Source organism: Phyllosticta capitalensis (assembly GCF_038381095.1).
Source record: "Phyllosticta capitalensis strain CBS 128856 chromosome Unknown BKA78scaffold_10, whole genome shotgun sequence".
In the NCBI taxonomy this organism is placed as follows: domain Eukaryota; kingdom Fungi; phylum Ascomycota; class Dothideomycetes; order Botryosphaeriales; family Phyllostictaceae; genus Phyllosticta; species Phyllosticta capitalensis.
In genome coordinates this window covers 483,508-507,259 of record NW_027117448.1, presented here as the reverse complement: position 1 = coordinate 507,259, position 23,752 = coordinate 483,508, and the positions used below count along the sequence as shown (strand labels likewise).

General features: G+C 56.5%; 11 protein-coding genes across 11 annotated transcripts; 4 read left to right on the top strand and 7 right to left on the bottom strand.

Moving 5' to 3' along the window:
* Positions 1 to 85: 85 nt before the first annotated feature.
* BKA78DRAFT_323176 (uncharacterized protein) lies at positions 86 to 770 on the bottom strand. Its single transcript, XM_066889178.1, has one exon. The coding sequence runs from the start codon at positions 706 to 708 to the stop codon at positions 313 to 315; it is 396 nt and encodes a 131-aa protein (XP_066740349.1). The 5' UTR covers positions 709 to 770; the 3' UTR covers positions 86 to 312.
* A 79-nt stretch (positions 771 to 849) lies between these two features.
* On the bottom strand, positions 850 to 3,610 carry BKA78DRAFT_28897 (uncharacterized protein). Its single transcript, XM_066885757.1, has 2 exons — positions 1,393 to 3,610; positions 850 to 1,342 (listed from the first exon to the last, which is right to left on the bottom strand). Exons 1-2 carry the CDS (start codon positions 3,448 to 3,450, stop codon positions 992 to 994), a joined length of 2,409 nt encoding a protein of 802 aa, XP_066740348.1. The 5' UTR covers positions 3,451 to 3,610; the 3' UTR covers positions 850 to 991.
* Positions 3,611 to 4,631: 1,021 nt separating this feature from the next.
* Positions 4,632 to 6,269, top strand: BKA78DRAFT_257102 (uncharacterized protein; the record flags this gene model as incomplete). The annotated part of the gene is made up of 1 exon (XM_066885155.1): positions 4,632 to 6,269. The coding sequence occupies one exon, from the start codon at positions 4,632 to 4,634 to the stop codon at positions 6,267 to 6,269; it is 1,638 nt and encodes a 545-aa protein (XP_066740347.1).
* Positions 6,270 to 6,426: 157 nt separating this feature from the next.
* On the top strand, positions 6,427 to 8,675 carry BKA78DRAFT_287482 (carboxyl transferase domain-containing protein). Its single transcript, XM_066885731.1, has 4 exons — positions 6,427 to 7,101; positions 7,167 to 7,240; positions 7,289 to 7,399; positions 7,449 to 8,675. The coding sequence occupies exons 1-4, from the start codon at positions 6,548 to 6,550 to the stop codon at positions 8,540 to 8,542; spliced, it is 1,833 nt and encodes a 610-aa protein (XP_066740346.1). The 5' UTR covers positions 6,427 to 6,547; the 3' UTR covers positions 8,543 to 8,675.
* A 1,599-nt stretch (positions 8,676 to 10,274) lies between these two features.
* BKA78DRAFT_355908 (general substrate transporter) lies at positions 10,275 to 12,019 on the bottom strand (the record flags this gene model as incomplete). Its single annotated transcript, XM_066891987.1, has 3 exons — positions 10,275 to 11,391; positions 11,441 to 11,888; positions 11,935 to 12,019. 3 exons carry the CDS (start codon positions 12,017 to 12,019, stop codon positions 10,275 to 10,277), a joined length of 1,650 nt encoding a protein of 549 aa, XP_066740345.1.
* Positions 12,020 to 12,163: 144 nt separating this feature from the next.
* On the bottom strand, positions 12,164 to 12,763 carry BKA78DRAFT_28847 (uncharacterized protein). The gene has a single exon (XM_066885748.1). The coding sequence runs from the start codon at positions 12,627 to 12,629 to the stop codon at positions 12,309 to 12,311; it is 321 nt and encodes a 106-aa protein (XP_066740344.1). The 5' UTR covers positions 12,630 to 12,763; the 3' UTR covers positions 12,164 to 12,308.
* Positions 12,764 to 12,898: 135 nt separating this feature from the next.
* On the bottom strand, positions 12,899 to 13,996 carry BKA78DRAFT_256200 (Malate/L-lactate dehydrogenase; the record flags this gene model as incomplete). Its single annotated transcript, XM_066885063.1, has 1 exon — positions 12,899 to 13,996. One exon carries the CDS (start codon positions 13,994 to 13,996, stop codon positions 12,899 to 12,901), a length of 1,098 nt encoding a protein of 365 aa, XP_066740343.1.
* A 547-nt stretch (positions 13,997 to 14,543) lies between these two features.
* On the top strand, positions 14,544 to 15,454 carry BKA78DRAFT_256784 (3-oxoacyl-reductase; the record flags this gene model as incomplete). The annotated part of the gene is made up of 4 exons (XM_066885123.1): positions 14,544 to 14,765; positions 14,817 to 15,088; positions 15,141 to 15,283; positions 15,333 to 15,454. 4 exons carry the CDS (start codon positions 14,544 to 14,546, stop codon positions 15,452 to 15,454), a joined length of 759 nt encoding a protein of 252 aa, XP_066740342.1.
* On the bottom strand, positions 15,066 to 16,155 carry BKA78DRAFT_323156 (uncharacterized protein). The gene has a single exon (XM_066889177.1). It carries the CDS (start codon positions 16,048 to 16,050, stop codon positions 15,448 to 15,450), a length of 603 nt encoding a protein of 200 aa, XP_066740341.1. The 5' UTR covers positions 16,051 to 16,155; the 3' UTR covers positions 15,066 to 15,447.
* A 36-nt stretch (positions 16,156 to 16,191) lies between these two features.
* Positions 16,192 to 21,855, top strand: BKA78DRAFT_346432 (CNH domain-containing protein). Its single transcript, XM_066890525.1, has 2 exons — positions 16,192 to 20,008; positions 20,058 to 21,855. Exons 1-2 carry the CDS (start codon positions 16,655 to 16,657, stop codon positions 21,747 to 21,749), a joined length of 5,046 nt encoding a protein of 1,681 aa, XP_066740340.1. The 5' UTR covers positions 16,192 to 16,654; the 3' UTR covers positions 21,750 to 21,855.
* Positions 21,834 to 22,551, bottom strand: BKA78DRAFT_323153 (uncharacterized protein). Its single transcript, XM_066889176.1, has one exon. It carries the CDS (start codon positions 22,245 to 22,247, stop codon positions 21,891 to 21,893), a length of 357 nt encoding a protein of 118 aa, XP_066740339.1. The 5' UTR covers positions 22,248 to 22,551; the 3' UTR covers positions 21,834 to 21,890.
* Positions 22,552 to 23,752: the final 1,201 nt, after the last annotated feature.

Here is a 23,752-nt window from a genome sequence, read left to right as displayed (position 1 = left end):
CTACCTAGGTGATTTTTGCCTGTGCTGTGCTGCTGTGCTGCTGTGCTGACTACTCGGCAATCAAGGCCATGCGTACAGCAGTCGAGTCGATCTTGTACTTCTTGACCTATGTACATGTACTCAGTGGATGAGATGTCTCACACACCTAGTCCTGATGGTTGATGATGATTGATTGGGCCCTACCTACCTAGCAAATAGGTCTGTCTGTAGGTGGCAGGTCCTATAGGCCCTGCAGGCCATGAGCCTGGCTGGCATCACAACTCGCCAGTCATTCATTGATCATGTCGTGTTGTGTATAGCCACTGATTGCATTTAGTGCATTTCTCTCCTCAAGACGTCATTTGTGTCATTTTGTGCTTGCTTCCCCTTTGCTCGTCCGTCGCCCTCTTCCCTAGCACCTGAAAAGGCTCGTTTGTTCCTACGTCCACCACTCACACTACTACCCAACCACACTACCCACCCCCTTACCCCCTTCGACTTCCCGTACCCCAAAGAGAAAAGCTGGAAAAGAATACATATGCAAAAATAATACAAGCATGCATGCAAGAAGTGCCCGCTCGAAAGGAGAACAGTGCAAACCAGAGAAGAAACCCCAGACAGAAAAAAAAACAAACGCCAACGCTTGTCCAAGTTCAAAAAACCAGTTTCAGTGCTTTGCCCTTTGCTTGGTACACTTCGCTTTAGCCCCCGACTCCACACCCTGCTCATACGCCTGTTTGGAAAGATAAAAATCTCATATGCAGAAAAACCTTCAAGACCGCCCGCCCACCCGTCCCGCAATTCGCAAGAAAATGCCACCGTTCCATCCACCGCTGCTGCTACCCGCTACAAACCGCCCAATGGAGAGAACTGAAATTCGTGTACGTGTGAAAAAAAGGTTGGAAAAGGCCAGAAGAGGGAGAAAGGGCATCTCATCAAGTCGGCTCGTGTGTATCAACGTATCGACGTTCCGCGTAAAGACGCAGTGGCCAGCCAGTCTCTTCCTCGCCACTCACGCCGCCGCGCCAACCCCATCGTCAACCGCACTCTCCGCACCTTTGATTTCGTCTGCCGCGCCATCCAGCAACGACGTCGGGGGCGCCTGGCCGGCTTGCGCCAGAGCGACGTGCTCAGCAGACGGGCTGGGGAGGTTGCCGGCCGGCGAGGGCGTGCTGGCGCTGAGGCGGGCGGTCGAGATGGAGGCGCGGTTGGCCTTCTTCTTGGGCTTTGCTTTGGCGGCGTCGGCGCCGGGCAGCTGGTCGTCGGTGAAGGTTTTCCACTTGCGCCAGCCGTCGTAGTCGATGAGTGCTTGCATGCAGCCCCATTCCTTGACTTTGCGCTCCAGCCAGACGAAGTTGACGGGCTGGGGGTGAGGTTAGCTTGTCATCTCGAATGTGTGAGTGCGTTCCTTACCTTGGTCAAGAAGTCGTTGCATCCTGCTGCTAATGCCTCGTGCCTGTCGCTCTGCAACGAACTGGCCGTCAAAGCCACGATGATGACTGGGCTCTTGAAGACAACGCCTTCCGACAACTTGTCATTCTCTGTAACTCCCTCGCCGTCGCGCTCCGGACTGTCGCTGTTCTTTCTGTCGCCCATGGACAAGGGATTGCTGAAAACACCAATATTGTTCACTCTTTCCAGTCGTCTGATCTCTTTCGTGGCTTCCAAGCCGCTCATGATCGGGAGCTGGATGTCCATCAATACCAAATGAAAGCCACCTGCTCGCCACTTGGTCACTGCGTCTCGACCGTTCATGGCCGTCTGCCAGCGCACCTTTAAGCGCTTCATAAAGGCTTCGAGCAACTTCAAGTTGATGATATTGTCTTCGACGATAAGCACGTTGATTGGAGGAACCGACCCGTCGAGGAGGCCAGAAGGTAGACTGGGCATGTCAACGTTGTCGGCTTTTTGGCGCTTGCTCTTTTTTGGTTTGCGTGGGTCAGGAGATTGCACGCGCGGAGCCGGCGGCGTCGCAACTTTGGCAGGGGCTGCCTCGGGCGCTGGAGGTGTCGGTAGAGGCGGAGGATTGGGCACGGCATGCTTGGTCTCTGAAGCCGACGAATCGTGGCGCGGACGGCCAGTCCTCGGGGGCAGTTGTTGAGAGGCCGCAGCAGGTGCCGCCGGGTGGACCAATTGCGTGGGCGAGGAAGTGGGATGGCGATGATACTTGGGACGATGTGTGTGACCTCTTCGAGTACCCGGTGAAGGAAGAGGTGGCACCTGACCAGTGGTGAGAACCGCGATGGATCGATCCCGTTCTTGCGCAGCGTGTGATTGTCGACTCTCGTGGGATATCGAAGTCAGCGAACCTGGAGAGGGGACTCCCAAGTTGACTGGCATTGGCGGAAAATAGTCAGTTCCATTCTCGACGGGGCGATTGTGGTCGTCATAGTAGTGGGCGACGTGCGGCGGGTACCCATGTCGAGGCGACGGCTTTGGGGTCCTCCTCTGTGGCACGTCTATGATCAGGGCCTCGTCGACCGTCTGACCGCCAGGAAAGTAGGCATCGAGGGTGCGGCACATTTCCTCCTCGGGACCCAGAGTCCTCTCATTGTGTTTTGTTGCAGCGTCGCGGGGCACAATGCGCAGCGTGACGTCTGGCGCATCAAAGCTCTTGCCCAGCGAGTTTTTGTATTTTCCAAGAATGACGTCGCGCACGTCGTCTACCAAGTCGTCCTCCCTGATCTGGACCAGAGTGGCCGACGCGCCTGGTCGCCTCACCCAGATTTTTCGGTGTATCATGTTGGGGCTGAGGGGGCTGGCGGGATCCTGGGCAAAGTAGTCGTCTTGCGGGTTGGGTTTGGAAGGGTCCAGCAGGGTCTTGATCAGACGGGCATTCGAGTTGTGGACGAGGCTCTGGCGCCGCGGGACAGCAGGACGGGACCTGGGCAACAAAGCGTCGGGGGTGGGCAACGGTGGAGCGTCGTCGGTCTCGAGATGGATGGAGTCGTCGGCGGGAGGGTGCACAACGGAGGGCTGTTCGGAAGCCGTGGGCGTGGGCTCCTCGAGAGCGACAATGGGGGCGGTGGTGGTTTGGTCTTGTTGCGCTTGCGGAAGCGGATGGTGATGGTTTGAGGCCAAGCTTTCGGACCGGCTGGCGATCGTTTCAGCAGAGGGCTGCCGCGATTGGATGGTCCCGTCGCCGTGTCTCTCTGCGTGGTGGCCCAAGATTGGCAGCGAAAGTTGGGTTGCTTTTTCTTTTGCCGTCGTCGAAGATGTTGAGCCCTCTCGGCGGTGATGGCGAGTGCTACGAGAGGCAGGAGATGGGCGGCGTCGACCGTCGAGCACGAGGCCAGCCGTCAACGAGCGAGGGTGGTGCGGGCTGGGGGCTGGCGGTGCTAGTCCGGGTGAGAGAGGCGGTGGTGGCGGCGTCGCAACCTCTCCAGGCTCGCAGGACTGTGATGCCGTTGAGCCTCTCCTCGTGAGTTTGCTCCTCACGCTTTCGGCCAGGCGCAGCTTGAAGGGTGGCATGGGGAGAGAGGAGGAGGGATGTCAGATGTGGCTCGAGCAGCGTTTGCGCAACGAGCTCAGCGGCAGCTCAGATCATTCCGATGGAGCGACGAAGAGGGAAGTGGGGTGAGCAGATGGTGTTGAGGACCTGAGGTGAGGGACAGGGAAGCCTCGGCTGGTTGGACCTTTGAGAGCAAAGAGCAGTCGCAGTTGCAGTCGCAGACAGTCCGTTGTCTTTTCTCTGGTTGGACTATAGTTACCACATACCACGGCATGCTGCTCAGGTCTCCTATCCGGATGCCACCACAGTTCCGAGCACGTTCCTAACCACAATAGGCGCCTCTAGCGGGGCTGGCTCCCTTCGAGCCCAAGACCCACTGCTACAAATCTCCGACCACTTTTACTCACTCCAGAAAACCTACCAAGCCTCTGGTTATCGCAGCAATCCCATTCCGCGGCATGCCGAAAATACTCGACCACTCGGCTCTTTGCCCAACTCCAGTCATGTCCGAAGACTGATTTCCAGGAACCTATATTCAACATTCAATGCAGTCTCTTCATACGACGACCCAATTCAGACCGGAGATAACCCCGGTACATGGCTATTCGAACACGGCCGTCTCTGCATGACCTCCTCCGTTGACCAAATCATGCTTGGCTTTGCACAAAAGACTGGTCATGATCCAGAACTTGTCTCGGCCGCGGCTGGTTGCAGCTACCGACCACCTCCATCAGTCAATCTGAACGCAGGAGAGATCGATCATCGGGTAGTCTGACTGCTTTGTCGGGTTGACCAGAGGGTCGGATACATGGTGTTTTGTACTCGGATAGTTGCTTGGCTCAAATCTCAGTTCGTCATGCATTTTCAAAACCTCCTAGATAAACCTCCTCTCTGAGAATTAAAAAGAAGCCTTCTCTCGCTCCTCTTTGTACCAATGCTGTAGTGTCTCTGACCTTTATTCACCTCGCGGGATGCTCCTGGTCGGTGATTGATAAGATAAGACCAGGAGCTAGCCGAGACGAAGCGTCATCGCGGTGCTTACACGACCTCGTCTTTCCTCGCCGCCATTGCTCGACATGTAATCCCACTTGCAGCCTCTTCAACATCTTCACTCCACGGCCGCCAAGGTCGACACTTCCAGGAGAACCATCGGCCGCCGACTTTTGCAAGCCATCCACGCCGTCCATCTTACGCCAGCCCCATGCCCAAGAAGCGACAGCCCACCTTCAATACCAAGCCAAATTACGTGCACCCTTCGTTGGCCTCGTCGCGACCGTCCGGCTCGGGGGGCTCTCAGGCTGGTCCTTCTGCCTCGCGAAGCGTGAATGAACGGCTGAACCAGTTGCGCCGCGAACAAGCCCCAAAAGCGGGCATTCAGCAGCGCAATGAGCTGGCCGAGGGCCTTACGCAAAAGGCACTCCACCCTGCCGTGAGAAAAGTCCTCAACCTCCCCGCAGTCGCCGGCCCTAGAGTAAACACTCCGGCGAGACTTTCAAACGGGAGGCGCGTGCCGGGTCCACCTCCACCACAGAGCTGGCTGGAGGGAAATTCCCAGGGAGAAGAGTTGGAGCACGAAGCGACCTCTGGGCCACCTTCGCGCTCGGGACAGGCTCCAGCATTCTGGCCTGAACGCTTGCCCAAGGCTGGGTCTTTGGTCGATACGACTCTGAAGCATCTTGCTCGGAATTGGGATTTCATCGTGGAATATGAGCAATATCACTTGGCAACGCTACCAATACCTCTCAAGGGCCTGCTCTTGACATATATTGCTGTACATGGCCCTGCGAGTGGAGTCGGACTCGATTCTTTAAGAGTCATATTCAAAGAGGAAGATGAGCTGCCTGGCGCAACTGGTAGCGACGAGCTAAGGCACCTGGACCTGACCACTTTTATCGGCGATCGAATGTCTCTTGCAGAGTTGATCAGGTTCACGACCCGCCCAAGAGCAAAAAAAGAGGATGCTTCCGTGGCCCTTGAACGTCTCAAAATCTCTGATGAGGTTGCGGAATCTTGGGAGGAAGCAGCCGAGTCAGGGGCACCGCAAATTCCGCAAACCATGAACAATGTCCGGTTTCCATGCCTGACACACCTGTCACTTGCACATCCTCAGACGGGTTCCTGGGCACAACTTCTCTCCCTGTCAACCCATCTGCCAACGCTGACACATTTGTCTCTGGCGTACTGGCCGACGCCGACTCTGACTCCCAACGCCACAACATCTTCCATTTCGGCAGGTCATGGCCGAGTGCAGGCCGGCGGTCGACATTTTTACTCGGAACTGGATAACGACTGGCAAGAAGCATCCAACATTCTACGGCGCCTATCCCAAAACACATACTGTCTCAAGTGGCTCGACGTCTCCGGTTGCGAATGGCTGCCAGCGCTCACATGGGGCTGTCCGGATCGATACGAAAGGCTGCTGAACAGACCACGTAGCGAATCTCGCAAGAACGATGACTCGTGGGAGCTTGGTCAAGGACCGTGCGGACCAAGCTGGACGACAAGCTGGCGACAAGTATCATACATCAACGCCTACCAAGGTTGGATCCCACGAGATGTCGACTCGGTTCGGCAGCTTCCTGCCGGATTGCTAGGATGCGAGCTGTTGGGCTACCTTCGGAGTGATGAGGCCCAAAAGCTGCCAGAGAGCCCTCTCAAGGGTCCAGAGTCGGGCGTGCAGGTGAGGAAGTGGCTCGAGAAGGAAATGGAGCACAGGAAAATTGCACAAACAATCCGCTGGCTGAGAGATGTCGACGGCGGACCGTATTGTACGTTCGACCACGGTTGGAGATGGGAGCCCATGAGACCCAAGTATGCGCCAGAAGTCGGGGCAAATTGAGAAAAGGGGGTTGTGCCTACCTGTTGATAGACCAGACATGCAAGGCTGGCGGATTACTAAGATTCCATGTTGATACTAGACAAGATGAATCGATTGGTCAACGCCCACATCCGTTTTCGTATCCTGGTTGGTGTTGGACAAGACGGCGAGCCGATCCGGGGACCCCGCACAGGGATCTTCGGCTAGGCTCGGCTCGGCCCAAGCTCCATAGCTCACCTCCGCGTCTCAGTCGACAGCTACCACTCACCTGTCCATGAATCGACAACAACGGAATAGCAATGGCTCCTCTACCTCGCTCAGCATGTCTTCCCCTCTACCGAAAGCCCCATAGCAATTGTACCGCATGGACACGCGCTATCCATACAAACCGCCGCCCATGCTACCCCTCGCCCTTCCTTTGTACCCGCCCACGAACACGCCCACAACCAGCGACACTGTCCGCCATCTTCTCTTCTCGTTCAATTGCATCATACACGCCTCAATCCCACGCCTCGGCGCTCTCCATCCTCCCCAACAACGTAGATCCGTCGTCCGAACTCTTCCAATCCAACGCCGCCGCCTTCGCCGAGGCACAAGAACGCATAGCTGCTTTGCACCAAAAGGTCGCACTGGGCGGGCCCGAAAAGGCGCGCCAGAAACATGTCGAGAGGGGCAAGATGCTCGTGCGTGACCGCATCACGGCGCTGGTGGATCCCGGGACGCCTTTTCTGGAGCTGAGCGCGCTGGCGGGCGAGGGCGTGTACGAAGGCGAAGAGGTGCCGGCGGGCGGCATGGTGACGGGGCTGGCCAAGGTTGAGGGCGTTTGGTGTGTGGTTGTGGCCAATGATAGCACGTAGGTGTACTACTTGTCCGCAAAAGACGAGGTGGGGAGGAGAGGAGAGTGCTGATGGCGCGCAGTGTCAAGGGCGGAACATATTACCCCATTACGGTCAAGAAGCATTTGAGAGCGCAAGCCATTGCCCAGGAAAATCGTGAGTCTTTCCCCTTAATTTTTGAGAGCAGGTCCTGATCTGGTCTAGGTCTTCCTTGTATCTATCTTGTCGATTCTGGTGGTGCCAATCTGCCCCATCAAGCAGATGTGTTTCCAGACAAGGAGCATTTTGGGCGGATATTCTTCAACCAGGCAAACAGTAAGTCTTACAGTCACCCCAACCATCAGCTGCTTGCTAAGCATTTCAGTGTCCGCCATGGGCATCCCTCAAATCAGCGTCGTCATGGGTCCCTGCACGGCCGGCGGTGCCTATGTGCCTAGCATGTCTGATGAAAGCATCATTGTCGCCAAACAAGGCCACATCTTCCTGGCAGGGCCTCCGCTCGTCAAGGCCGCGACGGGCGAGGTCGTCAGCCATGAAGATCTGGGCGGCGGCCAGCTCCACAGCGAAGTGTCGGGCGTCACCGACTACCTGGCCGTCGACGACGCGCACGCCCTCGTCCTGGCGCGCCGCTGCATTTCCAATCTCAACTATCCCAAGGCCGAGTCCCCAGTCCCATCATCTTCATCTTCTCCTGCTACGTCCCACAAATCCTACGACGAACCCCTCTACGACCCCCTCGAACTCCCCGGCATTGTCGGCACCAACCCCCGCCTGCCCGTCCCCGCCCGCGACATCATCGCGCGCCTGGTCGACGGCAGCCGCTTCTCCGAATTCAAGCCGCTCTACGGGACGACGCTGGTGACGGGCTTCGCGCACATCCACGGGCACCGGGTCGGCATCCTGGCCAACGACGGCATCCTGTTCACCGAGGCCTCGCTCAAGGGCGCGCACTTCATCCAGCTGTGCGAGAAACGGGGCATCCCACTGCTCTTCCTGCAAAACATCAGCGGCTTCATGGTCGGGGCGGCGGCCGAGCGGGGCGGCATCGCCAAAAACGGGGCCAAGCTGGTGACGGCCGTCTCGACGGCGTCGGTGCCCAAGTTCACCGTCGTGGTGGGCGCGAGCGCCGGCGCGGGCAACTACGGCATGTGCGGGCGCGCCTACTCGCCGCGCTTCCTGTGGACGTGGCCGAACGCGCGCACGTCGGTCATGGGCGCCGAGCAGCTGGCCAGCGTCATGGAGAGCGTCGGCAAGCGCGACGAGGGCCTGCGCCAGCGCATCGAGCGCGAGAGCGAGGTGCTGTTCGGCACGGCCAGGGGGTGGGACGATGGCGTCATCAGACCTGAGATGACGAGGGGCTGCTTGGGTGTTGCGTTGGAGGTTGCCATGGGCGGTGTCAATGCGGAGGGTAAGCAGAACAGGGAGGATAGGGGACGCTGGGGCGTGTTCAGGATGTAGGTGGGTGGCTGTTGTGATGGAGGGGTGACGAGGGGGCATCAAGGGGGTCGGCAAGGGGGAAGACAGACGTCTTTTTTTTGTCGCCATTTGCATTGTAAGATGGACATGGACTCGGCTTGCGCATAGCACGGTGGAATTGATGCTTTTCCAATCCAACTCATCCATCATCATCTCAAGCTCACTTCTTGCTTGCCCACTTGAAAGTTTCGAGTCAAGATCATCTCTCACACTTTCCTCCTCCTGCCTCCCATCTTCTTTCGGCCGCTTGCCTCATCTGCAATCCAAAGCTCACAATACCATGGCCAGAGAGAGCGAGATAAAGAGAGAGGCCAATCCCAACCTCAACCTCAACCTCAACTTTTCCAACCTTCCCGCTTCTCGTCAATCGAGCCCATGACAGCCCACACTTTTCCGAACTGCACCAAATGCCTCATGCTAGAGCTCAAGAAGAGAGAATAATAATAATAATAACGCGGAGCTCGGCACCACCTCGCAAACTCATCCAACTTCCTCTTGTCGCCGTTTTTGACTTTGCCCAACAAGTGTCGATACGATGTGTGTACCTACTACCTGCTGTACAGTGTACTTACTGTACCTGCAGTAGCACCTCAATGGTTCGGAAAAGCAAAAGGAACGCCAACGCCAACGCCACCGTCCCGCCAAGTGCCGAGCAGCCCAGCCCAGCCCGCCAAGCGACGCAAGGAAAGGCAAGCGAAAGCAAGCAAAGCAAAGCAAAGCAGAGCGGACGGTTGCCAAGAAGAGCAGGGGAGGGGACGGGGGGAGCGCCGTGGCCAAGAGCTCGCCTCGCCTCTTGTGTATATCACCAGCACCCACCACAGAAAGACGTCGTTGGTTGGGTCATGGTGGAATGAGGATGTCTACCTACGTATGTCTTGTGCAACGACGACATGCACCATCAGTTCGAGACGAGCACGCACGCACGCACCCCAGACGACGGGAACGAGACGAGACGAGACGGGAACGAGCAGCCAGTCCGCCAAATGTTCGAATATGTCGGAGAGGAAGGAAGGAAGGAAGCGGCTCCATCAAAACTGAGTTTTCCAACACTTGCAGTACGTCCTCGACACGGCCACGTCTCGACACGAGGCACGCAACGCAAACCTTGAAGCTTCTCCCCCATAAAGAGGCAAAACGTCAGGGATCACTTCGGAGCCGCCCGCCGCGGCAGTGTGGAGTGTGGGGAAACCTTGTCACGCATCACCGTGTTTCGTGCGAGCGTGCGCAAAAGGCCAAGGCGCAGAGAGCGTCGAGGTTGTACATCTGCCAAGGAGAGCGCGATTTTTCTGCCGCCGATTGCATGCACATGTGCGGGTGGGTGGTGTGAGGTCGGGAGAAGTAGGAATGGGGGGAGAAGGCTATTATGGGGGGTGGGAATTGGGGGATACGGATTACGGGGACGAGGGGGTTGCGTGGAGGGATGGGATGGGATGGGATGGGACGGGGGGACAAATGAGGCGGAGGTTCTTGGTAGGTGCGTGGATATTGATGTGATTTTGAGGTTGTCGTGAGGCGGAAACAGCAACGAGATTGTTGCAAATGGGAGAAGAAAAAGCGAGGTAGGTCTCATTGTCGGCGTCGTTGGAAAAGTTGCATTTTGGTATATTGAGAAAAGCAATCGTAACATCGTCATTAGTTGAACCAACTGCTCCATCCAACTGCTCGAATTCCATCTGCCACTTCCATCCACTTCTCAATTCCCCGCAACCAACAACTAAACCGCGCCCCTCTCGCTCGGGACCCTCTCGACAAACTCGACGGCGCCCTTCTCCCTCCTCGCCGCCTCGACCAGCTCGGCGTCCTCCATCTGGGCAAAAGTGCGGCCGTTCCTGCCGATGCGCCACCACTTCATCTCGAAGAGGCGATCCAGGCCCTCGAGGCTGAGCTTGCTCGTCTCGGGCAGGAAGAAGTAGACCCACACCAGGCCAATGGCGGTGACGGCGACGAAGAAGAACATGGTGCCCGCGTTGCCCATGTCGTTGAACATGGACGGCACGGCCTTGGAGTTGCCGTACTGGTTGGCAAAGTGGACCGTCATGGCGATGGAGCCGCCGATGGCGCGCAGGCGCAGCGGGTAGATTTCAGAGTTGATGAGGTACTGCACCGAGTTCCAGCCCAGCGCCCACCCGAAGCCGCTGAAGTAGATGAAGACGATGGCGCCCAGCGCGGCGTGCTTCTGCGACGGGCTCTGCGACGTCCCCTTCTCCGAGGCGCCGTCGTCGATGGCCAGGAAGAGCGCCATGTACAGCATCGACACGAGCTGCAGCGTGATGCCGATGCCGAGCGACCGCTTGCGTCCGATGAAGTCGACCAGGAAGAGGGCGCACGTCAGCGCCGAAATGAACTTGACCAGTCCGAAGATGGCGGTTGCGAAGAGCTTCTCCGATTGCCCCGTCACGCCCATCATGCGGAAGTAGTTGGGCGCGTAGATGGTAATGCTGTTGGCGCCGCTCCATTGAGCCAGCAGTTGCGACATGAAGGACAGCATCAATCGGTAGCGGTTGGCCGGCAGCATGACGAGCTCGCGCAGCGGCCCGCTCCACGTAGTGCCCATGGTGGCCTCGGCCTCAGCCTCGATTTGCGACACAATGGCGGACAACTCGGCTTGGATGTAGGGGTGGTCCTCGGGGAGGTTGCGCAGGATGCTGAGGTTGCGGGACGCCTTTTCGTTTTGCTTGACCTTGATGAGCCAACGGGGAGATTCGGTGGCGAAGAAGCTCATGGAGAAGATGATGGCTGCAAACATGAGATGCAGCGAGTTGGGCACGACCCATTGCGCCTGGTTGTTGTCCCCCATGTGGATGGAAGAGCCCCATGATGCAAAGTAACCACTGTAATAAACGGTTAGAACATTTTGGCGCTGGGACGAAGCGTACTTACAGCATGATGCCCAAGTAGACGGAACCAGCAAAGGCGCAAACGCATGCACCACGCAGAGGTGGAAGCGAGATTTCAGCAAGGTAGGTAGGCGCAACCACAGTAGTCTGACCAATACCCACACCAGCTATGAAGCGGCCCGCGTATACCATGCCAATGCTTCCGGAGGAGGAGGCGCCTAGGTAAATGGAGATGCCCGTGACCCACACAAGACACAGCTGTCTTGTGGCCCACAAACGACCAAGCTTGTCGGTGAGGTAGAAGGCGATGATGGCGCCGAGGATGGATCCAAGCTGGACCATGGATGTAATGTTGGAAATCTTGTCTGCCTGCGTAGTCTCGCTGAGGGACGCATCGTCGAGGCCAAACTTGTGCATGAACGAGATTTGTTCAACAGTGGTTCCGGAGAGTCCCTCGTCGAGACCTCGAGCCGCGCCCATGAAGCCAAACACTGCCTTTGTCAATATAAGCAATCAAGGACGTTCAATGGCACTTACCAAACACTCCATACCAAAGACGCCAGTTGAGCGTCTCCCTGGGAATGTCCTCCAGCCCCTTCTTCCAGATTTGGTCGATCCTCATGATTGCGCTCCGGGGATGGACTCGAGGAATTGACTGACGGCGCAAGACAACTAGACCGCAATGGCACTCTAGACCAACACGCGGTGATGGGCGAGTTTAAATATGGCCGCGCGAGGCCAGCGATGGCGAAACTATGCGCGGAAATATCCAGTGCCCGCGCGCCTCCTCCCCTCCTGCCGTGCGATTTTCGTTGCGGGTGGAGCCACAGATGGAGAGTAGCTCCCGTTGTTACCCACAAGAAGGCTCTGATCCGACTCGTGCACCCCTCGGGCATGGCCGATGTGGCCGGCTAAGTTGACATGTCTCCATGACTTTGCGGGGATGTAGGGCTGAGCTGGACCAATCCAACGGGGTTACGACGTCGCCAGCGAGCCATCGTGGTCACGGGTAAGTAGCGATACCAGGCCACAGATTCGTTTGACGTTGCATGGGGCGTCCGCTGCCGAGCATCCAGCTGGGTTTGTGGCGCATGGGGAACATTCTTGGCCGGGGCTTGTTTCGATTCGCAGGGGGTTTCCGCTGCCTCTTGTCGCTGAAAAGCACGCTGAGAACCAGCTTGCGCGGGCTTGGGGGCGCGTAACGACTTGGCAGTCTGCAGTCGGTCAATCATTCTGCGAGCTGCATGAATTGTCCCGACCCCGGATTTCCATGTCTATCGAGGGCTCCGCTCTCCACTATTTTGGCCCGCCGAACGGGACAAGTCTCCGCCAAGACGTGGGGAAAATGTCTGGGCACACGACCTGGATTACTGTCAAGACGTTGAAGTATGCCTCTTTTTGACGATTCGGTGAGATATGCTTCAAGGCTCCCGGAATCTCCCTCGGACGCGAAGATTCTGGTACATGTAAATGGAAATGATTACCGGACATCGTCAGAGGCTCAGGCCATCAGCCTCAGGTCAGCCGCTCCAACCATTTGCGCCTCTTTATTCAGAGCCTCTATCTCCGCCTCCACATACGGTATGCCGCTCTGCTGGCGTTCTTCCTGCGTCAACTGCTCAATCTCACCGGGAAAGAAAATCCGCTCCACCCCGGCCATTTTTTCGCACCCGACAACGCGCTGGTAGAGGTAGTCCATGCGCTCCTTGAAGTCTTCCAAACTCATGAACAAGTCGGGCTTGATGGCGACCAAGAAGTGTCCAACGTCGGCGGGCCTTGACGGGTCGTACGGGTTGGTAACATGACCCGCAAACGCCGAGCCGGAAAAGACGCCGGAAAACACGTCCATCATGATGGACAGAGCGGAGCCCTTGGGACCGCCCATGGGAAGCATGACTCCTTGCAACGCGGCTGCAGGGTCGTCGGTGGGCTGCCCCTCGGCGTCGAGTGCCCAGTCTCGAGGTATGGCTTCTCCGCGCCTCAGGGCCTTGTAGATTTTGCCTCGAGCGGCAACACTAGGCGCCATGTCGAGGATGAAGGGCTTGGTATTGCCAGCGGGAGCGCCGCAAGCCAAGGGGGAAACACCCATCAGCTTCTCGCGACCACCCCACACGGGCAGGGCCGGGGACGAGTTGGTATAGACGAGCGTCATCATGCCCGCGTCCAGCCCCTGCTGCACCACCCAGGCTGACATGCCGAAATGGTTCGAGTGCTTGACGCTGACCATGCCGATCCCGAATTCAGAGGCCATCCGAATTGCAGCCGACATGCCCAGGTGGGCTGCTACGAATCCAAAGCCATTCTTGCCGTCGACTTGCGCCACGACCGGTGTCACCTGACTGAGGGTTGGGGCGGCTTTCCCATCCAGAACCCCTTGGCGGATTCGGGTCATGTAGGAAGGGATGCGGTTGATGCCGTGCGTGTCAACGCCTCGCAAGTCAGCGGCTACGAGGCACTGAGCGACTATTTGGGCGTTTTCTGCAGGAACTCCGTTGCCGACGAGGACATCCTGGACGAACTTTTCGGCGTCTGCGGCGCGGACGTGGATGCGCTTTGGCGGAGCCTCGGCGTCCGAAGTTGGTGGATTGGCAGTGGACATGGCGGTCAAGTAGGGTGTGAAGCCTGGAGGATGATCTCAGTTTCAATAGGTTAGAAGTGAGAATGAAGAAGAATAAGGAAGAAGAAGAGTCAATTCCCTCAGAAGAAGGGCTATGCCCGGTGACTCATCGCGACGGATGCATTGCCGAGAGAGAGCTGCAAGCCGTGTAAAAATCGCTTACCTTTTCAAAGTACATCTGCAATGGTGGAGTGTGCGGAGGCGCTGTACCGTACCCCACACAGGGGACGGCGGGGCGGTTGAATCTTTGTCAGCTCTCGAAACCCGACGCACGTGGTTGGCTGGAGTACAAAATGTTAGTCTTGAGGTTTGGCGAAATGCAAGATTGGCAACTTTTTGCATATTCCAAGAATGGCATGATCTGGACATGTACCCAGCATGTGGGAACCCTGGGGTCTGTCAGACGCCGCGTCCTAAAGTGGAGATGGTTAAGTCCGAGGGCTGCACGGCCAAGATGACGACAGCGCGTTGCAGCATCAGCTTCGCCCTCACAGACGCGAGACTGTATACTGCATAGTTATCAGCAACCATGTCGGTGCTACAGACAAACCTGTCACAACATGTCGCCCTTGTCACAGGTGCCAGCGGTGGCATTGGCAAAGCGACCTGTCTCAAGCTGGCCGAAATGGGCTGCACCATTGCCGCTCACTACAACTCCAATGTCGACGTGGCCAAGGCCCTCATCAAGAGCCTGAAAGAAAAGGGCGTCAGAGCCGAGGCCTTTCAGGCTGACTTGAACGACTATGAAGAGGTGTGTAGTCCTGATGTCTTTTCTCGTTCTCAACAAATTGACCCTTGGCAGGTTCGTCGTCTGCACAGCTCCGTAGTATCAGCTCTTGGCCATCCTTCAATTCTCTTCAACAATGGGGGAACTACGCTGTCCCAGCACGGTCTCAAATCGGCAAGCGACGTGAGCATCGAAGACTTTGAAAAGACATGGCGCTCAAACTGCGGTTCGGCCTTTCTCCTGACGCAGTTGTGTGCCCCTGCCATGGAAAACGGCGGATGGGGGCGCATCATCTTTTGCAGCAGCGTCGCCGCCTTTAACGGAGGAGTAGTTGGTCCGCACTACGCGTATGTTTTTGGCAGCCTTGTGCAGGGACATTGCTAATCTGCCGGTCAACAGATCATCCAAATCAGCCTTGCACGGCTTGATCCACTGGCTGGCGGGTGCGTACAGCCAAAAGGGAATCACCGTCAATGGAGTGGCTCCTGCTCTTATCGAAGAGACAGCGATGCTGCCCGGGAGAAACGATGAGTTGGCCAAGAGTATGTGACCGCTCCTTGGTCAACGAGAGAGAAGCTAATCAGTCGACAGAAATACCAATAGGTCGTCTCGGCAAGCCGGAAGAAATCGCAGAGACAGTCATCTGGATGGTCAAGACGGGATACGTGACGAACAAGGTCATTGGTGTTGACGGAGGATTTTTTGCTCAATAACGTGAGCGAAGGCGGAGGATTAAAAGGGTTGACGAGCGCCTGTGGAGACTGCCGAAACGACTGCGCCTTACCCTCGGCGTTGCCGACAGTCGTCGTCGCTCAACAACCAAGCTCCACAGTGTACATGCGTCAATTACGGAGACTTGGGTGTGAAGTTGGAATTTGGTAGGTTGTCGGCGCTGGCTTGTCGCAAGTGGTGCCTCTTGGCAATGGCAATGTTTCGGGGGCCGAAAAATATACAAACATTCCAACAGGTGGTTCCTCAATTGTCCAAGCGGGACGGCTGACGAGAGGTGATCAATCTGACTGAATAAAAGTCCAACCATAAAAGACGTCGAAGGATAGAAGGTGGTGAGATTGGGGCGGCCATACCGGCGAGTGCTTGGACGGTGGTGTACAACTAGAAGTAGATTGAAAATACGGAAAGGAGAGACTTGGACGCAGAATTGTGGAGAGATGGAATAATTCACATGGCGAAGCGCCCAATGGTTGTTAGGCTTTGGGTTCGGACAAGAGCTTGGCGTGGAGAAGAAGGCGGTGCAGCAAGCGGAACGAGCAGAGGGTGGTGTTGCAGTCATGGCCGTGGCACAAGTCATGGTCGTAAAGCAATTTGCTGCGCGACTGCGCAAAAGCAGTGGCGATGCAATGACATGGTTGGAAGACAAAGGGTTGTCATAAGGCAAATGGAGGACGACATGGCCTAGCCCAACATCAGCACCCGAGCTACACATCATTGGCGCATATCGGAGGGAGGCTGCCGCAGCCCCAAACCACCCGTGAGAGCAGCCCTAGACCTCTCTCAACTCCACTCGTCTTCGTCCATCCCTCTGTCCTCCGACTACATAGTCAACCTCTGCACCTTCATCGGCCGGGCGCGAGCCCATCCTTACGCCGAATCGACTGGTTTGACGCCCAACCGTCGCATAACCTCGCCGCCGACCCCGTCACCACGACTTCTCCGCTTCACGGCCACGGCCACGGCCACCACCTCGTCCGGATCCGGCCCCTAACCGTCAATCTCTACTTTTACACCTTGCGCGACATCATCCCACGCCAGCTTGCCCCGACGCCTACACCGCCGCGCCGCCCGCTACGCTGCCTTGACGCTCTCGTCGTCTGTCCATGACCGCGCCCTATACATAACCCTCTCTAAACCACGCTCGTTGGCCTTTACATTCTTATTCGATATTTGCGCCCAAAATGGCACACTACCCCAACGGTGGCCAGTACTATCGGCCTGGCTCTTCCCAGCAGGAGCAGGGCTCAGCAGGATACCAGACCGCGAGCTACGGTCGCCGGCCAAGCTACGACACCACCGACGAGGCAGCTTTTGCAATGGACGGAAGGGCACATGGCTATGGCAGTATGGGATCTGCGCCTCCGCGCCCTCCTAGGCGGGGTACTAATCCTGTGCGACAAGACCCTGAGCTCTTCATAGGAGGAGATCCAAGCGCAAACCCTCCGCTGGACGCACCGTCGACGCCTCAGAGAACGGATTTCGGGCAATATCATCCTGCGCCTCCCACTCCAAACCACCGCTCTGCTTACAATCCCCGCCAATACTCTCCTCCTGTCCAAATCCCGAATCCCCAGCAATTTGGAGGCGTCAATCGAACGCAGTATAACCCCGTTGCGTCACAGCCGACTTACAATCCAGCTGCGTATGCGGATCCAAGCCTTGGGAGGGGATCTTCAATCGCTAGCCGCGGCTACGGCCACTCGCCGACCACCTACTCGACTTCCCCGACTGCTCAGTTTCCCTCGCCATCTGCCCATCGTCCCAGCACGGCAGATCCTCATCTTTCTCCTACAACTCCTGCGTCTCGGCATGCCGGCTACACACCGCCTGCGCCGCCTCCTGTTCCTGTACCACCACATGCCGACGGGGCCATGATGCAGAGCTGGCACGATCCCTCGGCCATGGCAAGACGACCCTCTGCAGCCCAGATGCACTCTCTGCATAACAACCCGCTACCGTCTCCTCCTGTCCACCAAGGCTACCACCACGGCGCCACGAGGCACGATGAGCGGAGGTCCCCCTCGCAATACCATTCGAACCCTCTCCCTCCTACCCCCGGCGCAATCCCCCCGCAATACTCTCCCCAGAGGATGAATACCGTTGGAAGACACCCACAATCTCGGCCTCTGCCAGGTCCACCGTTGGAGGAAGAGGAACACCCCGGATATTTCGACGAGACCAACGGACTTCAGGCCCCGTACAACGAGGCGCTATTCGACGAGGTTGAAAACGCCGTCATGAATGCTGGAGGATCTCCAAGAGTTGAGCCGCCGGTCAATGGAGATCGTGGCGAACCACCCTTTTACGCTTCGCTGGCTGGAGGCCTTACTACAACGAATGGACACCCTCCGTATGAAGACTATGGCGTTGATAGTGATCCCGAGGCTGCATACGGTGTGGCCATGTTGCAGGAACAAGACAATGGCTTCTTCACGAGCTACATGCCGCAGGTCCCCGCCCAGCCCGGTCTGGAGTCTGATCAGCAAAGCGACGGTTCTTTTCCTGGTGTAGATGTCAGCACGTTTGATGGAACAGGCACCGTGGCTCTTGGTTCTTATGGCATGACCCCGACGGAATCTGCATCTAGCACTGCGTTATTGGATCGGTCTCAAAGCCAGACCCACACAATGTCTTCTTCGGGTTCCATGCGTCAGTCAGGTGAGACAAGCGACGCCGACTACGATCCTTACATGAGGGTTTCTGGAGCTGCCAGGACTGACACCTTTGGAACCGGCGGCTTTGCTGATCCTACAATGAGCAGACGTCGCAGTTACGACGAAGGTGATGAAATGAGTCTTATGAACCAAGCAGCTGGCGAGCCTCCGGACATGTTTTACCACCCTGGGATGCCGACAAGGCCTTTGCCTCCTCCACCAGTTGGCGAGCAGCAATTCCACCAGGGCTTGAACTACCAGTATGATGCGAACCGGACCCCCTATCCTCCAAGTCACGACTACATGTCCACTCCCGCGGGCGCAACCGTGCCCAGATCAACATCTCTAGTCAGCCACAGCACTACGCAGCAAACCATACCGCCCATCAGGTCCAAAACTGACGCCGAGGAACGCAGGCTGCGGAGCATGCAGATGCGGACACCTGCCCTGTATGAAAAGACTGACTCGAGCGGAGACAATTTGACCCCTCCCACTGGAAGCACCATTACCCTGGACCTTCCGGCACTTCCTGCTGGGAAACGTTTCAGCCCGAGCAAACTGACTCCTCGCGACTTTGCCAAGTGTACTGAGCCATGGGCTCTCAGTGCTGTGATTTCTTGGCTTCGCATGATGGCCGAGGGAGAGTCGGATCTCAAGGAGCACTTGATCACGGATGGTCTGGTGGCGCTCTTTACGCACAAGGTCCCGACGATGAACGTGGCAGATGCTGAAAATTTGGCTGCGCAAGTTGTTCAGGAGATGTACAGGGTTGGATCTCTCGAGCACGTCGAAGAATGGCTCAAGTTCAAGCCTGCCACGACCTCTGGTGTTATATTCCAGTTGACCGGAAGCGGCTGTTATGCGCCGAAGCTCCATGACGTCCACACTGCAGGACGATGCTACGCCCATCACTGCCAGAGAACGTTGAAGAAGATTGACCTTCGTGCACAGCCGTCAGTCAAGCAGACACCTGACTGGGCCACGTTCTACAAACTCAAAAAGGAAGACGTGGACGGGATTAACCAGAGGGAAGTGACGAGGCAAAACATGCTCCACGAAATTGTCACAACCGAAGACAATTACATGGAATCACTCAACGTGCTCCGTCTGGTATACCGCGACAGTCTGATGGGGATGCAGCCTCCCGTCATTCCCCCGAAAAAGCTCAAATGGTTCATTCGGGATGTGTTTGGAAAATTGGAGCCAGTCATTCAAGCTAATGAAGAGCACCTCCTGCCCCAACTAAAGTATCGCCAGCAAGAGCAAGGACCGTGGATTGTTGGGTTCAGCGACATCTTCCGAGAATGGATCCGCAAGGCGCGCAGTGCCTACATCGAGTATGCCGCCGCATTCCCGTATGCGACGTTTCTCATCCGCCAAGAATCCGAGAGGAACATTTTGTTCCGCAGCTTCCTTGACCAGGCGCGTGCAAACAAAATGTCCAACAAGCTCGCGTGGGACAATTACCTCAAATCTCCAATTACCCGCCTGCAGCACATTGGTTTGTTGCTGAACACGGCGCTCAAGAAGACGCCCGATGGCGAAGAGAAGAGGAATCTCCAGACGGCCATTGACGAGATTAAGGCGGTGACATTGGAGTGTGATGGAAGAGTGGCCGACATGACGCGCAAAGTCGATTTGACTGACCTGCAGACCAAGCTGATTCTGCGACCTGGCATGCAGCGCGTGGAACTTAACTTGAACCACTTGGGCCGTGAGCTGATCTACAAGGGTGACCTGCAGCGGATGGGCGGTACACGTTATACCTGGCTCGAGGTGCATGCGCTGCTCTTTGACCATTATCTGGTTCTCGCGAAGACGGTATTGCACAGGGAACCCGAGGGAGGTCCCAAGCAAGAGCGATATGACGTCTCGCGCCTGGTAAGTGCTCTATCAGTTAGTCGACTGAACTCATGCTGACAAACCCCAGCCTATTCCAATGGACTTGCTGGTTCTTGAAAGCTCAAACGACGACCCGGTCGTGAGATCATCTGTCAAGGGCGTGGCCACAGTGTCTTCAACCTCTGCGAGACCCGAATCGAGGCTCCGCGCTGGATCCAACGCAAGCCCTGCACCCCTATCACACACTTCTACAAGCTCATCCCTGAACTCCGGTCTGACGAGCTCATCGACAAGCAAGGGCATGGTCGTCAATACGGTCCTCGAGAGCCCCAAGGACGAGAAAATCATGTATCCGTTCCGGATCAAGCATCTTGGCAAAGAGGTCTACACACTCTTTGCCCCAAGCGCTCAAAATCGACAGGACTGGTGTGAGAAGATTCTCGAAGCCAAGACCAGGCATGCGGCTTCATTGTTTGTCCAAAATGCTGAGCCCTTCCGCCTTCGCGTAATGGCAGACGCAGCCTTTGCGTACGACGGTGGCTCGGCTGGTTCTTCTAGCATCACGATCAAGGGCACTCCCCTAGACCGGGCCATTGACGAAGTGGAGAAGCGCTATGCAAACACTGGCCGGCCTGGTCCCATTTGTCGAGCCAAGGTTAACTGCGCGACAGCCTTTATGCAGCCCAACGGCAAGTCGATGGTGGCTGTTGGAACAGACTTTGGCGTCTTCATCTCGGAGGTGGATAACCCTCGCGGCTGGGCAAGGTCGATTTCCATGTCCAAGGTCACACAAATCTCGGTGCTTGAAGAGTTTAGCATCATGTTGCTCATCGCGGACAAGGCTTTGATTGCCTACCATCTCGACCTGGTCTGCCCTGTTGGGGGTGTCCCTCCCAGCGACAGCTCACGGCGAGCGCCTCAAAAGCTGTCTGGCTCCCGCGATGTTGGCTTCTTCGCGACAGGCAAGATGAAGGACCGCACGCTGGTCTTTTACAAGAAGCGTGAAGGACTATCCTCAACCTTTAAAGTGCTCGAACCAGTCTTTCAAAAATCGACCGAAAAGAAGTCTCGTTTCCTCCGTAGCGGCCGCACCGATTTCTTCCGCGAGTACGACGACTTTTACATTCCGACCGAATGCTTCGGGCTCAACCTCTTCCACTCGTCCCTCGCAATCTCTACTTCCAAAGGTTTTGAGGTCCTCACCCTGGACAAGAAGCAGCCTTGGAGCGTGCCCGACCTCCGCCAAGCGCACGTCGCCACCATCAACCAGCGCCTGCAGAACCTCTCACCGCTGGGCATGTTCCGCCTCTCAGATGCCGAGTTCCTGCTGTGCTACGAAGAGTGCGCCGTGTACTGCAACAAGCACGGCGACGTGTCGCGCAGCGTCATCATGGAGTTTGTCGGCAAGGCGCGCTCGGCGGCGCTCTACGGGCCGTACGTGCTCCTCTTCGACCCCGACTTTGTTGAGGTGCGCAACGCGCAGAACGGCCGTCTGCGCCAGGTCATCCCCGGCCGCGACGTCAAGTGCCTCGACGACGGCGAGGGCCTGGGCGGCACGTGGGCCGCCGCGGGCGTGGCCCCGACGCCCGCCAACGGCGCCAATGGCACGGGGACTGGCATGGGCAGCGGCGGCTACCTCGATCAGAACCAGTCCGGCGCCCCCGGTGCCAGTGGTACGGGCGCGCCGCGCCGCACGGTCAAGTTGGCCATGCAGCATCCTCGCCATGAACGCTGCCAGATTGTCGTCGAGTTGCTCTTGAACGAGGGACAGCGGGATTGAGGAGCGGACGAGAAGAGGTGAGGTGAGATGGTAACGACTCGGGCTTAGGTTTGGAAAGGATGAGAGATTCGAACGCGAAAAGATGGGGGGGGGGGGGGGGGGCTTCATCATGGCGGAGGATGAGGTGGTGGTCTGCAGGATCTAGCGACCGTTTTGCGACATTTGCCTGTCGATGTCTTTGTAATCTCGTGTGCATGTTTTTTTCTTCTTTTGTTCCGTTTGAGAGGGCGTTGGGTCCTCTTTATTTCTCCTTCTTCGAGAGACCTTCTCCTCTCTTTTGATGATGAAGCAAGCTATGTAGGTGTTTGTCACGGCACCCATTTGATTTGGCTGGACAACCCCATTGTATCCCCGGGGGTCTTGAAGGGAGCGGCAAAGGGGAACGGAGCGAGAGGGAGAGAGAGCATGGCCGGCCATGCTTTGCATGCATGCGTAGGTCGTTATTGTTGTCGTCGTTGATGCGGTAACTATGTAGAAGAGGATGGGAACGGCATGCATATGGATGATGGTTTGGACACGATGCACGAGTTTTGTCGTTTTTGTTGCCAGTGCTGCTGTCGTCAGACCTTTGCGCTGGTGAAGCAGCAAGCAGGTGAGCGAGTGAGCTAGCTAGCGAGCGAGCTGGCGAGCTGGTGTGTAGTGAATGAAGCACGTATGGAGAGACAATCTTGGCAGTGCGAAGATGTACGTACGTCAGGGGAAGACGGAAAGTAAGGTAAAGTTAATGATTAAACGAAGCAGAAAGCGAGTGAACAGTACATAGCCGCAGAGGTATCAAACCCAAGTAAGTCTCCAAATGAACTACCTGCCTCCGCACCTCCTAGGCTCCTACTAGTAAAGGAGCATGCTGTCTTGGATGTTAAAGTTGGATTCTTTGCGCGGTTTGGATGAGTTGTGATGCCGCACCCTGCCCTGTTCATTGATTTCTTTTTGCTGCTGCTAGTCTCACACTTCCTTCCTCCCTCCTAATTGCGGGTAGTGAGTTACTAACTGACTCACGGACCAACTGACTAAGTGAACGACACAACAGCATACCTACAGCATCAGAGCCAGCTTTCCAGCCACTCGTACAAGCGAGTAAGCGAGCAAGCAACACACCACCACCTTGTCGTAGCGGGACAGGCTAGAGAGAAAGAGATTAATCAAACGGCAGAAAGATAGATCAAAATAAACGACGTTTGGCAGTCCATCTCACTTGGTCAAGGAAGGGAAGAAGGGAACGAAGGAAGGATTGGAAGGATTGGAAATAGAGCGTGATAGATTTGAAGTCGAGCAGTCAGGCATCATATCATGCCCGGCGTTTTGCGCGCACGCAGTACATGTTGGTTTGAGGCTTCTGGCTTGAGAAGGAGGAGGAGGAGGAGGAGAAGGTTCTTGTGATAGTCAGTGGAGGAGGACGAGGTGCTAAAAAGAAGGGGGGCTTGAAACGTTTTTGATATTTTTGATGAATGGGATGATGGATGAGATGTGATGCTGCCCCCCAGCAAACCGAATGCTCCCCCCACCCCTTCATCTCTTACTACATGTGCTCTCTTCTTGATCTGATTGTCTCCTGCATCTGTATTTCACAGTGCACTCCACTGCCCCTCTCCCAATCTCGTCTCAACCCATTAGCGGATGGTAGGATGGATACATGACGCGAGCGTCAACGCCAGTCGTTCAACAAGGACACCAGATGTGCTCCACTTCAAGTTTCAAATTTCAAGTTTCAATTGTTTTATTTTTGAAAATGCTCAAGTCAAGGTATTTGGGGGTGGGGGGAATCTCTTCTCTTCATACATGCAGATCGAAGTTAATGGCCGACCGGCTCAGCTCTAGCTCCAGGGTGTTATAACACACCACCACCACCGCAAGCACACGGCATTTTTGCACACTCTACCTAGTTCCTCCGCCCTCTCCAGTCCACGACCCTGTCTGCGACAGAACCAGATTCTAACACGCAGGCCCGTGTCCGTCTTTCTCTCTGCTCCATCCCTCTTCTTTTGCTTGGCTCGGAAATTTTC

Bases quoted from the DNA above. Each gene is read 5' to 3' on its own strand.
- BKA78DRAFT_323156 (XM_066889177.1), bottom strand. From the start codon at position 16,050: ATGACTTGTGCCACGGCCATGACTGCAACACCACCCTCTGCTCGTTCC.
- BKA78DRAFT_346432 (XM_066890525.1), top strand. From the start codon at position 16,655: ATGGCACACTACCCCAACGGTGGCCAGTACTATCGGCCTGGCTCTTCC. The intron at 20,009-20,057 runs GTAAGTGCTCTA...GACAAACCCCAG, and splicing joins GATATGACGTCTCGCGCCTG to CCTATTCCAATGGACTTGCT.
- BKA78DRAFT_287482 (XM_066885731.1), top strand. From the start codon at position 6,548: ATGGCTCCTCTACCTCGCTCAGCATGTCTTCCCCTCTACCGAAAGCCC. The intron at 7,102-7,166 runs GTAGGTGTACTA...GATGGCGCGCAG, and splicing joins GTTGTGGCCAATGATAGCAC to TGTCAAGGGCGGAACATATT. The intron at 7,241-7,288 runs GTGAGTCTTTCC...GATCTGGTCTAG, and splicing joins AGCCATTGCCCAGGAAAATC to GTCTTCCTTGTATCTATCTT.
- BKA78DRAFT_323153 (XM_066889176.1), bottom strand. From the start codon at position 22,247: ATGCATGCCGTTCCCATCCTCTTCTACATAGTTACCGCATCAACGACG.
- BKA78DRAFT_323176 (XM_066889178.1), bottom strand. From the start codon at position 708: ATGAGCAGGGTGTGGAGTCGGGGGCTAAAGCGAAGTGTACCAAGCAAA.
- BKA78DRAFT_28897 (XM_066885757.1), bottom strand. From the start codon at position 3,450: ATGCCACCCTTCAAGCTGCGCCTGGCCGAAAGCGTGAGGAGCAAACTC. The intron at 1,343-1,392 runs GTAAGGAACGCA...CCTCACCCCCAG, and splicing joins GCAACGACTTCTTGACCAAG to CCCGTCAACTTCGTCTGGCT.
- BKA78DRAFT_28847 (XM_066885748.1), bottom strand. From the start codon at position 12,629: ATGATTGACCGACTGCAGACTGCCAAGTCGTTACGCGCCCCCAAGCCC.